General features: G+C 38.6%; 1 protein-coding gene across 16 annotated transcripts in view; it reads right to left on the bottom strand.

Annotated features, from left to right (window-relative positions):
- Nucleotides 1-802: 802 nt before the first annotated feature.
- The window catches only part of atxn1 (ataxin 1), a 346,870-nt gene continuing 333,766 nt past the window's right edge, over nt 803-13,906 (bottom strand). For all 16 annotated transcript variants that reach the window (XM_062980695.1, XM_016992935.2, XM_016992934.2 and 13 more), the window contains one exon: nt 803-10,865. In XM_062980695.1, coding sequence (XP_062836765.1) covers nt 10,335-10,865 — 531 coding nt within the window. In that variant the 3' untranslated portion in view covers nt 803-10,334. The remainder of the gene's footprint in view (nt 10,866-13,906) is intronic.

A 13,906-nucleotide genomic window follows, 5' to 3' on the forward strand; every position in this document is an offset into this window, starting at 1 on the left:
ACTTCCTTTTAAAAATAAAAGACTCTCCTGGGCCTAAAGCAGCAGATGGGCACCCCAAAATATTGACATTGCCTCAACACATCTAGAAAATGTTTGTGTGTGTTACCTTCAATTTTTATTATTTTTTTTGGGGGGGGGGGGGCTTGGCCCCTCATGCCTCTTAAGGGGCCAATGTCTAAGATTTACTTTATTGTGTGGAGCTTGTGTGTCTTGGAGCTGCTACTGTTGAAAACATTGGGCAATGGGGGAACATACCTTAAAAACAATCTCTGCATCTCAAAAGTCATCTCCATTTCTCAAATCTTCAACATACAATTTGGCTGCAGCAACAAAAGCCAAATACAGCTGCATAAAACGTCCAAGCGTCACCATTTGCTGCAGGCATATTTAAAATGATTGTAAGGATGCATAAATACAGCACAAAGATAGTGAGACAAAATAGCTCTAAAGAAATAAATTCATAATACAGTTTTTACTATGCATCAACAATACAGCTTAACCATTGGCATTCCCCCCCTCCTTTGCTGTAATGTCGGAGTCAAATGGTAGGGGAAAGGGCAAGTCAATGACGTAGATTGTATCATACAGTTTTGCCATAAGTAGCAGCTAGTATATACAGTAAGCAGAAATGCACCAACATCTGTGTATTACAGATAGAATAAATATGTTTTCTTATTTTCTAAGAGCAGTCCCCTTCTTGTCAAGGGCAGATTCCTATGGATAAACTGCTCTTTAAAAAAACAAAAACAAAAAAACCTCCAACCCACTTTTTCCTTAATTCATACACAATAAAAAACACTGATTTGCAATTGGCACTGTTATTTTATTAGTACGAGTATACTGAAACAATAAACTTGTACTGGTATACAGACAATTTCTTTAAAACAATTTTGTTCAAATTTTGAATCAAACATTGTTTTATTATAATAATGAAATAATTTCTACCTAGAAAACCTGCAAGCACCATCAAAGAAAGGGACCATAAAATTCAATAAACAGACGCGAGTGTATCCTACAAATAGACACACCACGATTAGAAAATAGAATATGAATTCTTCCATTTTTTTAATATTTGTTTTAAAAAAGCTAGTGCAAGTACAATATTTTACACTGGAATTACAGAGAGTATGCACGCATATGGAAAAAGTTCTCTTGTCACAATAAAAGCTCTTACCTATGTCTGTATGCACTTAAATCTCCTCCTCTTTTCTATAAGGTGCAAAACATCCCCTCCCTATTTCTCCTTGTACTGGCCACGTCAGCCCAATATGACCTCCGCATAAAGCTATGATATACCCCTTTTCCTAGGCCAACACTAGGCAAGACATTGAAAATGTATGTTTTCATCACTTGAGGAAGCGGAAAAAGCCCAGCACAAACTATCTGCTGTTGTGGGAGACCTCTTTCCTTGGAAATATGCCAAATGTTCACAAAATCGCAATGAAAACTGAGAAAAAACACTCAGCTGTTAGCTCCAGTTATACCAGACCCACTGGATCAATGGGGTTTAAATCAATGCTTATGTAAATTCTACTTATACAGTGGGTCTTCTTTAGTTGGACCTAATTTTTAGATTTAGGCCTGAATGCAAGGGCCTGAAGGTTACCTGTTTAACAGACTAGGTAAAAGAGTATTTTCTGATTTTCTATCTTATTTAAATAGAAATTTATGTTGTAGTAGCTGACGGAAAGACGACAACTAAGGTTCATATCTAAACAATGACCTTGAGAGGCAGTAGGTCTGAGGTACAAATAGAAAATATGAGGAGAACCACCAACTGGCTACATAAATGCAGATATTTATTGTCCAGACACACAAAAACATTTTGAGGCATTTCAGTTACTTAAGGCCTGTCTTTCTGGGGCTAAACAGATACACAGAACAATTTGCAAGTGAATGTGGATTAGATCTGACAATCAACTTTACAAGCATGAAAGCTAAAACCACGTAGATAAATCCAAATATCTATCTTTTACCGCTTCCATACAGCCTTAAGCGCTCAACAAGTAAGAATTACATCATTTCTCTGGTCAATAAATAATTGCACTTTCTGTGCTCCTCCTTTGGCTTTGGGCGGATGGGAATTTATTGGCAGCCATTTTGCAATATTGTCGTCCCCTCACATAGATACTGCTCTGAAAATGAAATGCACATTATGTACATTGGTGAGGAAACAGTGACTGTCCAGATGTCACTGGACTGCTGCCGTAGCTTGCATAACAATGTCTGTCTCAACAGCATTTGGAAAGCGCTACATTCCCTATCCCTGCCATAAATGGTTTTAATTTTCAGAGAACTCTCTTGGTGGTCAGCTCTTTGGTGGTGCAAATCGGCAGACCACTACTTGCTCTGAATACAGCTTCATAATGAAACAAACTTTATAGATTTAACGGATGATCCTACATTGTCTGGCATCCAAAGTAGAATCCAACCAAACATTTCTCAATCCAAACTTTCTGTGGCTTTACAATACCTCACTAACAGACTTTTCACACATGTAATTGTGTTGACAAATGGCACTGTTGGGGGAAAAACGCAAGTACCTATGATATGGACGTCTATATGATTTGTCCGAGGTCTCAATGAAAGTGACTTGCGATATTTGCATCATACAGCAGTTCCAGCACCAGTGAGTCAAGTCTATTGCAGAGAACACCTCCAATGGCTGCCTACTGTATGGCGGAGGAAAAGGGAGTAAGAGCTTTAATCAAGCAAATGAAAACGAACAAACAAAAGCAACCACAGAAGAAGCTTCAGATTAATGCTCAGTGGAAGACTCAAGTCCTTTCTGATAACAATGAGAAAAACCACAGAGTTCTTGCAATATGTATTGTACGTAGAAACACTGCTTCATTTTGTTATGAGAGAGGCCATCTTTCTGCACCTGAAGGGGTCGTTTTATTAGAGAATTATATCCCTTCCGCATTGAATGCTGAAACGGAAACGTGGATTATTACTATAGGCTGCAAGGGAGGAGGAGAGAAGGATTCAAACAACCATCAGAAAGGCACCCCCGCCACCACTTTAAAGACTTCGTGTATTTTGGAGCCCTACCTTAAACCTATACTCCAAAGTTCCCTTCATTTTTGATGTGGCAATAAAGTTCATTTCTATACCAAACGAAACATAATTTAAACTCTCCAGATAACTCCTAGAATAACTAAAATCATGTCTTTAACACTTCCAGGTATAAATGAAGAGGATGGGGGGAAATGTGGATTACATGAGACAAAATGCTGTTTCCAACTTCTCTTTTGTTGGCTGTTGATATCCCTTGCAAGAAACACTTCTTGTTTGCCAACTAAATTCTTTGGATTGCCCTTTGTGTTTTATTTTAAGAAACAGAAAGTGCAAAAGATGTGAGTCACCATCCCTAGAAGGAGTAAAGACACCCCAACCATATTCAAGGTTTAAATCCAGCCTGGGGAAATAATGGTATTCTTGTGAATCATTCTCCCCTTCCCCAATGACGGGAGTCATGTAAAGCAAGTGTAGAAGTAAGCATATTTGTCTTTGAAAAACCTATTAATCAACTAGTCTTTCCAGCCAGAACCAATACAATCGGATCATCTAGACGTGAGAGTTTTCTATATACAAAAAACATGTAACTTTCACCCTTTCTCGGCTTTTGTACTTTTATTTCATTTTTACAAACAACACACGATTTCAACATATCCATCGCTTTTCAAACACTGAATGAATCATTCCAACATTCATGTTTCTTTTGTGCAATTTTTTTTTTATAAAACATTACCTGTAGTCCTCTCAATGTGAGTGCTTCAAAAAAGTTTTTTTAAGCTTTTCATCAAATCAGGTTCACATAAAAAAATATTCCCACGAGTTAATAGTGCTACAAGTAAAGATCCTATCAGTAAGGTAACACGTCAGAAGCGAGGTCTTCTATGTAAAAGAAATTGAACTCTGGAGTAGAAGTGTGCAACTTGTTTGGAATTTCCCTACCAGAAGGAAAAATAAAACCACAATACTGCTCTTGGAAACTACAAAGGAAATCAACAGAATATTCTTGTGCTCTCAAAAACAACAACCACAGTTCGGGAAACTATTCATTCTCTTATTTTTCAGGAATTGTCAGAGTTATAAGCATTCAAAAAAGCACTAAGCACATTCTGCTTAAACCAGACATATGGAACAATTTCCCTTTGTTTTCACACTACCACAGTGTCTATCCTTAGGCTAGACAGCATAGTTATTGGTAATGATTTTGGGGTATTGGGGGGAAGGAGGAGGAGAGAATGCAAGTCACATATTGCTGTTTACAAATTTCATTCCATATTAGATGTGACACATAAAGGTTTATTTTTCTCAACTGAAATGGGTATAAATAAGGGATTTACATAAAGGTTCACTTTTCATTCAGCAATTGATCAAAAGAGCTACTCTATTTGGGACGAACAACTGGATTTAAGCCCTGAACACCTACACCAAGGTGGAAGTGTTTGCCATTACTTGAACCACCAGATGCATGAAATCACTCCAAGGGATTAAAGTTTCAATGCCGCAAGGAGAAATATACACAAGTGGGCCCCAGGACTGATCAATATGTATCTCAGATGCTTCAAAGCATATAGTTCGATTAATTTCAAATGGGTGACCCAACAAATTTCAAGGATCAGGGAAAATCATGAATGTTCCCTTGCAAGGTGGAGCCCTGATAATGTAAATAGGCTTTACAACACTGTTACTTGGATATCTATGGCATAAAATAAATCTTTAAGAACTCATGTTTGAAAATTAGAAGAAATACAAGTTAATTGTCTTCAAAATAGCATTCTCATTTTGTATTCATACAATATCACTATTATGGGTCACTCCCCCAGCCCCAACCCCCTCCCCCCAATTGCTTGGCAACTTATCTATGAAACACAAGTCACTGTGCATATCATGAATTTTATCCATAACCAAAAGCTCCAGTTCACACTAGATCTGCTGCTTCCTATTGCAATCTATGTGATCGATCTGGGAAGTTAATACATGACCATGCAGGAAATCCAAACTTCTCCTTGGAATTGAACATCCCTACTCCAGAGCAGTAAAAGTGCTCCTTCTGGTCACATCAGTGTACCACACATACACCAGCCCCATCCCTGAGTAAGAGGTGTGAAAGGTTTCCAAATGTTCCTTGATTTAGGGAAACAATAATAGTGATGTCACTTCCTGCATCAGTGCCCCGCCCCCCAACAAATTTAAAAGCAACATCAGGATTAAAACAGATGGGTAAGACATGCATTTTTTCCAAAATAGGGTAGGAAAATGGGAAAGAGAGAAAGAAGGTTTTTTTTTAAAGTAAGAATAATCCATGTTTAACTTACAGGATACAAGGTAAGTGACATTGCATTCTGAAACCCTCATGATGTGGCCCAGACAAACTGAAATGATGCCTAAGTTAAACACTATGAGGAACAGTCATTATATATAGATATAGATATATAGATATAGATATATTTATTTAGAAATTCCTATAAAGAGGTTCTGTTTTTTTTTCTTTGCCCTGACTAATTTTATTGGTGATTGTATGAGTTTCATTGTAAACTAAAACAGATCTGGTACAAAAACAAAGGAAAAAAATACACAACTTGAGTCAGTTAATATTGCCATGTGGACACTGTATGCAGGCCTCTTGCAATGTGATTTATCTGAATGATCTTCAAATGTTTTCTGTAATTTTTCATTGCTATTTAACCCACAGGGAGAAATGGGAAGGGAATGATTCCGTGAAGCAGAACTTTAGAAGGACAGTTCCAAGAATATTGGTGGAGTTATTCTTTGTGAAATTATATTATTTTTCCCAAATGAAATTATGGCACTTTAGAGCGCAAGGCTCATATTTCTCATCCAGTTGTTCTTGAGGACATAGGAACTACACAACCTTCTATGGTGGACATCAACAGGACCTGAATTTACGTAGGATCATTTTGGGAAATGGAAAATGTGAGAATCCCCAGAATTAGACCACAAATTGACTAGTTCATGTTTTCAACTGAAAAGCGTGACTCCGGGTGTTCCAAGGATGAGGCAGAATTTGGAAACCAGAATTTGGAAAAGGGTATTGGGAATGGAACTACCACTCCTCTGTGCATCTAACCCAACAAACAAACAAACCCACCCATATCCAGAAGTAACCTTTCCTCAATCACAGATTGTTCAGAAACAGAGGGCATGTGTGCGCCTCTGAAAGGGGTATTTATCTCCTTTTTCAATGCAAGGTAAAAATCACTCATAGTTAATAGGTGCAAAATAGAACAATGCTGGCAACTTTGTAGAACGTTATTTGCACCACCCAAAAGGGCCCAATTACTGATTTGTATATCATTCATTTTCACAGAATTTGTCCCATCCCAAGTAATCCTTTTCATCTTTAATATCCTCTGAGGGAAGGGTATGATTTAATATGTTTTTCTCCACTGGATGTTTGTTTTTTAAACATAGAGGCCATGTAGGCTAAGATAAGAGCTTTATAGAGCCCTCACTCCATGGGTGCCAGAATTTTTGGCATATGGAGACATCATGTCCCCATCATGGACCAAGGGAGTATAAGGCCCTAGATTCCACACACAAAAATGGCAGGGAAAGGGTTTACCTATCACCAATTGGATGAATCTAAATTGGCACATAAAATATTGCACATGCTAAAAAAGCAAAAGCACAACAAAAGGGAATAATGTTTGGAAAAAGAGCTGCAATTGCAGGATTCTAAGTCTGCAATGCAAGCAGAGAACAAATACATTCCTATTGCTCCAATCTTTATATTACTAGTTTTTACTTTTTAGTGTCTACTAGGTGCGGTCAGTTCCAAAATCCCTGCTTCCTTATATGAATGATGCTCTCTAAGTACACATGAGAATAGTGGTACTGATGGGAACAAAATAGGGAATTCTGTCCCGTGTCTTTCTATTCTTCTCACCATCAGAGATTGAAACAAAAACAAAAAAACCCAGAACAAAACAAAAAAGCCAAAATAAAACTCCAAAAAACAATAAATGGAAAGTGCCCTGAGCAGAGTTTATGGAAGATTAAGCAAAGTTCTCTGAGCAGAAAAGTTGAAAAAAAATTACAGCACTAAATAAGCCATATGATTGTAAGAAGGAACCTGCTCAGCTATTTGGTGAATTACTGAGAGGTTATAACAACAACAATTCAAGAAAGATTTCAAGCTATTTTCAAACTTAAACACATTTTTGGTGCACCCCAGAAAATGGTACAAAAATGATTAGTTCTGGTGTGAGCTAAGGTTCAAGTAACAAAGAGACATAAGAACTGAAGGGGGGAGATAGACTGGGAGTCATTTTCCTTTTGAAATATTCATAAGGAACTAGGGAAGGAAAATGAACATTTGGAGGAATTTGCTTTTAGGATCAGTTCTGATTTCTAAAATTTAGATTCTTGATTTCAAAGGGCCTCTGATTAACAGGTTCCCAGTGCAACCAGCAGGACCGCATTCAGGGTCAAAGTCTTGATCAAGAGAGATGAATTCTTGCCGGGCAAGTCAACTAAACATTGATTGAATCTAGGCAAATTTAGATGTTTACCCTTCACTTGAGTAACAGAGATGTGCAAATTCTCTATTTCAGCTTCATTCATTCCCCAAAGAAGGCCACATTGAGGAGAGTGGCTACCTTAGGGCAAGTGGAATGATCATGGGAAAGAAATATGGGCAAACAGCCTTTATTTGTACCGGCAACATGCCCTTTCATCTACCTTCCTCACCCCAGATGACTTCCAAAAGCCAATGCAAATGGGGAAAGAAGAAGAGTCATGCTCGCTCACCTACCCCTGATAAGCTGGAACTAACACAGACACATTCTTGCATCATTTTCACACAAGATACAATATTTGAGCCTCTAGTATATTTGTACCACAAGTGAACAAGGTTAACATGGACAAAACATGCTAACATGGATTTTATATTCACATTACAGACCAATTCAAAGAGAACCCAAATGAAGTTTCATATGTGAAAATGCCAATTACCTCTCATCAAGTGACCCTAATTTAATTCTTTAGAAATGAATGCAGTAATTTCATTAGCTGGATTTAAAAGTAGGCTGTACGTTCAGTGATCTGATTTTTTTTCACAGGTTGGTATTATTATATCACTTCTCTGTGTGAGTAGTCACCAGGGCTTTAATGTGGCTATTCATTGGGAACGGATTTCAAGATGGAAGCCACAGAATCAGCAGGAGTTGGGATCTCTGGATCCACTCTCAATTTTGTTTCAGATTTCTGGGAACAGTAACAACACCAATAATAAAAGAGCTTAACTGGGTAAACCTTCTACCCATCGTCCTGTTTTGTACCAAACTTTGACATCTACTAATAATGGAAAAGAAGTTATTCAAGGTAAGAAAAAGTAATATTCACAACAATAAAATAACAATGGATTAGAATTAAAATCAAAAACCAAAACTTGCTTCCATGTCAAAGTGACTCTTATGGAAAACTCAGCAAAATCTGAAGAGAAATTCTCAGAGTCCGTCCTGGTTCAGGATGACAGATATGGTAGAAAGAAAATAAAGAGGTTGAAAGGAAACCTAACCCTACAAAAATGGTCTAGACATTAGGCAGGTTAGTAAGTAATTGCTACATTTGTTTAAGCTTTTTCAGTCCCTCTCCCTTCCCCAAAAATTATTAGGTAAAAACTGCAGGAATACCACGCAAATGATAAACTCAAGATGTGCAAATTGCAAGATTCTTTAAAGTCCATCTTTTTTTTTTCAAAAACACTGGACAATAATGATTTTTCTTCTTTCTTTTAGACTCTCTCTTAATTCTTTTATTATCTGTCAGCTCGCATATGCCTTTAACTCTTTCACAAGCATTAAAGTTTTAAAAGTGCCTCCTATTAAGTAGTCCTTGTGGACAATGACTGTCACAGACCAGTTCATAATTCACATTCATCCCTTTGAAATCACATGAAAAACTTTCAACATCTTGCTTGTGAGAAACCTCTACATAAGCTTGCATGTAGTTAACAGTGTTGAAGAAATCAGTTTCTTTCTTTGCTTTTTTCCTCTCTCATCAAAGAGATTAAAGTGAGATACAGTACTTGCCGAGTATTAAGCCAGGATGCTCAGCAACAAAAGTGTGAACAGCATTGTAAGTGCTTAAAGACATTCTATGTTCATCTTCGACATCCACTTCCTTGTGTCACACTGAAATTTGAAAAAAAGTGGCACTAGTTGTCCATAGTCAAGATGGAACTAAAACAGTACTAGAGTTAAAAGACAAAGATTTGCAACTTAAATGCAAACAGCTTTTCTGTTCATTCTCTCTCAAAGGGGCAGTGCATATTTGCCTTGTGGAAGCAAATGTCAGTGGCAACACTCAATAGATCTCTGCCAAACTTGGAAAAGTTGCTTCATTGGATTGCAGTTCCCAGAACTTTCTAGGCAGTATGGCTAGTATCCACATTGACTGGACTCTTCTGAGAACTCTAATCCAAAAAGTAACTTTATCCAACTCGGTTTCCTTTAACCCTGTGCACACGTAATGGAGAGCTCTAGTGGGCTCTAGTGAGGGTGGTGTCTCTCCGATTTGACACTCGCTAGGCCTGAGGCAACAATGTCCTGCTTTTAAAGAAATCCTCAATGTTTGCAAAACAACATTGCTACACCTTTGCTATGCAGCTGGACTAGCAACTGAAAATAAAATCTCCATGTGGCAGTCTCTGAGGAGAATAATAATAACAATAACAATAATAATAATAAAAAATAGTGCAGTCAAGACACCCCTATTGCAGGGTGACGGATGGGGTTGGGGATTCAGAAAAACATGTGGCGAAGATGGGGAAACTTAAAAAGGTGGTCTTATTGTGCAAAGCCTCAGAGACTGTTGAGTTCTCTGTTCTTACTTCTGGACTGAATGCCCAAAAGTTGCCTATTGAGAGAACTATCAAAAATGGTGGATCTTCCAGTCCCACCCTCTTGCTGAAATTGAGCAATAGTGTTCATCTCTGCTACAGTTCCCATTTCTTCCTCGCAGAAAGCTGAGGCTTACTCTGCTTGAAGTGCTGGAAAACAAGAGCCGCGACAACATTTGCTTCCACAAAGGGTGGGGATGACGCAGAACCTGACCTTTCTGTAGCTCTTGATAAAAAATAATCACTGATGAACACTTGGGGGTGGGTGGGTGGGTAGGTAAGGGGGAAGTATGCACCAGTCTCCTGCATAATACCAGCTGCAACTATAACAACAAGGTTATAACATAAACCTAAAATAAGAAGATAACATGTAAATACTGGGTTATTTTAGCCTACAGTACAGTAATCTGGATAAAAATGACAAGGGATAGCCTAATTTCGTTTCCCTAAACAGACTTCACTTGCCTACGTTAGATCGCCCTTCAATGCAAATCTTAACCTCCTGAGGAATAAAAGAAGGTTTGGGAAGAGTCAACGGCGGTTCCTCTTCTGACTTCTCGAGCTTTCGGGATTCTGGGGCTGACCACCTCCTCTTCCTGGTTGCTGTGGGCTTGCTGGGTTCCGATTTCGTAAGAAGAGACGCTGCGGGCAATCCTATTTTGTCTGGAAACTTCAGTTCACCATTCTCGGATGACATCTTTGCACTTCCCTGATCAATACCATTTTCCTGCTCCGCATACCGATGTCTACTACTAGTCAGACTGTCATTCTTAGAGTGCTTCAGCAAGATGCTAGCTGAGTCCATGGACTGGCCCTTTTTAATGGAGCCGTTCTTCAGATTCTTGAGTGTAAGTGATATGCAGACATCCCCAACGGAGAGTTTGGAGCACGGCAGATCAAAGAGCTGGCTCGTTCTCTCGGGGCAACAGGATGACCAACCTTGTCCAAATACAAAAAAAGGATATTCTACCAAGACTTCAACGCTCACCTGCATGAGGAATAAGAGAGGGACAGGAATGGAGAGAGAAAAACACTTGTTCATTACAAGTACACTACCCAAAACTGTTGAATATTTATTTATATATTGATATCTATTCTAATTATTTATTTCTCTACATCCCCTGGTGGGAGATGCTTCTTAAGGTTGACCACAATGAGACACTCCCTGCCCATGTGCATCTCTCCAGACATCTGGTGCTGGCTTCTCTCCCTTTTTTTTCTTTCTCTCCCCTCTCTTGGTCTGTTTTGGTAGGATAATCACTTCCTTCAACTGTCCAGGGGTATGTGTATTCATATGTGTCCATACACATGTGTACAGGCATTTCTCTCCATGGAACTGGGGAGGACAGTGCCAGCAAGGAAAGCATGCAGCAACTGGTGGGAAACAGACTCTTCAGCAGATCAGACAGAGAAACTGGAACAAAATAGAACATAAGAAAAGCAGTTTGTGTGGAATGAAAGTAGGAGGAGAGGTAAGAAAGACTAAGATTCTGGGGATAAAGGAAGGGGGAAAGGAGAAATTATACTTGAGAGAAAATGAAGTGAAAGGGAAGTGAAAGAAAATCAGAGAAAGCCTATGCTGGAAAGCCTATGTAGTTGCCTCAAACCCTCTCCAAAGCTGAGAGTAAACAGAGACAATGTTTGAGAGGTGAAGACAAATTTTCTACTTGGGGAAGGGAAGAAATGCTGGTCTTAGTTACCCCAAAACTCTGATCGCCTCACTCTAGCTGCAGATATCCTTTTCCATGTCCATTTCTGTTCTTGTATGCCTCAGGAACAGGGAAGTTTTCCTTGATACCCTTGCCAAACCAAAAGCAGCAGTTGTCTATTGTCCTCTGCTCCTTTACAGAGAGAAAGGAACTGCTTTCTGTTGGAGTGTTTCTGAATACATTACTTCTACTTTATAATCTTTACATTTTAAGCCTTGAAATCTGCCTGACTTGCTGACTGAAAAATCCAGCAATACTTCATTTCACCAAAAGAGGCAAAACAGTATATTCTGGACCTGTCCTGGAGGGAAACATCTTAGTCTAAAACACTGAAGTCTACTGGTTTCTCCATGTTATTAAAAAAAAGATGGGGCTGACATGCATATTAGAGATGATCATGTGGAAGATCTTTTGCAAATTGTCATCAACTTGTAGAGCAGGCTCCCAGCTCCCAGAATTCTTGGCCATTGGACAAGCTGGGTAGGGCTTCTGGAAGTTCGAGACCCAAACATCTAAACGGCTGGAGGATGTGTAGACCTGTTGTAGAGCAAAAGACAATATATGTAGAACACTATCCCTCCCTCCACTTTCACCCTGTCTCTCCTTTCTTTAACTGCTTTTCTTTTTTCCTTTCCTTTCAAGGTATCCTAGAATGCAAAGGGAACTCAAGAGTCACCTAGTCTACCCAGTCCAGAGTTAAAGCACATGTGGCAACATTCATACTTGTAGCCCACCCTAATCTCTACTCTTCCATTTTTGTCTTCTATATTTTATTGATTTTTCTTTTGTTTTGTGAGTAAAACTAATCCAAATTGGAACTTTGAAATGTTAAATAGGGTCTGCTGCTGCTGCACAGAGGAAGGAGGAGCTAGTCTGTTTTGGAGACAGATATAAGAAACAACTGATGGGCAGGGGACATTGCACCACATAGATGATGTACTGGTTGCTGCTTGTTGCCACCAAAGCACTTGCTCATCTGAGCAAGTGAATTGAGCAGCATCTGTGGCTAGAGATATTGCCTGTTGCTATTTTATTTTCCATTTCAGGTAGCAAAATGCCTTGGACTATCTCTGCTAATGACCTAATTCCATGCAATGGTATACGACTGCAAAAGTTATCTTGTATGTGTGCTTGGTTCCCCGTGTATACACTTTGTAGTTATTAAAAGCTGCAAACAAGCAATTTAGTCACTTCTACTGCATAGTGATTAATCCCAAGGGAGTTTCCATGTAGGTTAATTAATACAGGGCCTCAACATCGTTTTTTTTTTTAAGGATTCAATAATGATTTGTAACACATCTATCTCTGCTTTACTCACCATCACCACAGTCCCTCGCCTATCCATATAGTCTCAAAAAGCATGAACAAGAAGATTGTATTAATAATGAAATCACCTGTAAATATTCCTCATTTCTGAAAAATGTCACCTTTTTAATAATAACAATGAGCTTGAGAATCCAGACCCTTTTGTAACTTTTTGTTATTAATTAGCTTATCAATGACTTGACTTTTTATTCTAATGAACAAAAACGGCTAGAAAAGTTAGGCCAATTATCCTCAAGTCTTTGTTTAGTTGACTAAAATCAATTTCTCTGCAGGTTCTTGCCCTACAGAACACCAGGTTTTGATGAGTATTACCTCACTTTGCCATTTATGTCCATATTGGACCTTTTAATGCTGTGGATGATCATTTATATTTCCTGCTCTTAATTATGTTTTTTAAATATGACCTGTTTAATTTGTTTTTAAATGTGATGCTTGTTTTTTTAACTGATTGATTTTATGATGTTATGTGATTTGTATTGAGCTTGTCCCCATGTGAGCCGCTCCGAGTCCCCGTTGGGGAGATGGAGGCGGCATACAAAAATATGATGACGACGATGGTGATGATTATTAAACTTCTTTTAGCTTCTGATACAGTCACTGTCTGCATACATAAAAGCAATAAAATTTCGCAATTATTTCTTGTAAACCTCTTTTAATATACAAGGGGATGCTTCATAGTCTTTTCAAAAAGTAAACTTGAAGAATTTTGAAAGTGCAAATTTCCCCCAGGAAATTCTCAGAGAAATCTGTTGGGGATTTCAAAGTGGAATTGGGTTTTATGCAGATCCCAACAACTATTTATGGCAGCCTTCCCTAATTTGAGGCAATCCATATCTGATGTGTTGTCGAAGGCTTTCATGGCCGGGATCACAGGGTTGTTGTATGTCTTTCGGGCTGTGTGGCCATGTTCCAGAAGTATTCTCTCCTGACGTTTCACCCACATCTATGGCAGGCATCCTCAGAGGATGCCTGCCATAGATGTGGGCGAAACGTC

Source organism: Anolis carolinensis, chromosome 4 (genome assembly GCF_035594765.1).
Source record: "Anolis carolinensis isolate JA03-04 chromosome 4, rAnoCar3.1.pri, whole genome shotgun sequence".
Lineage (NCBI taxonomy): Eukaryota > Metazoa > Chordata > Lepidosauria > Squamata > Dactyloidae > Anolis > Anolis carolinensis.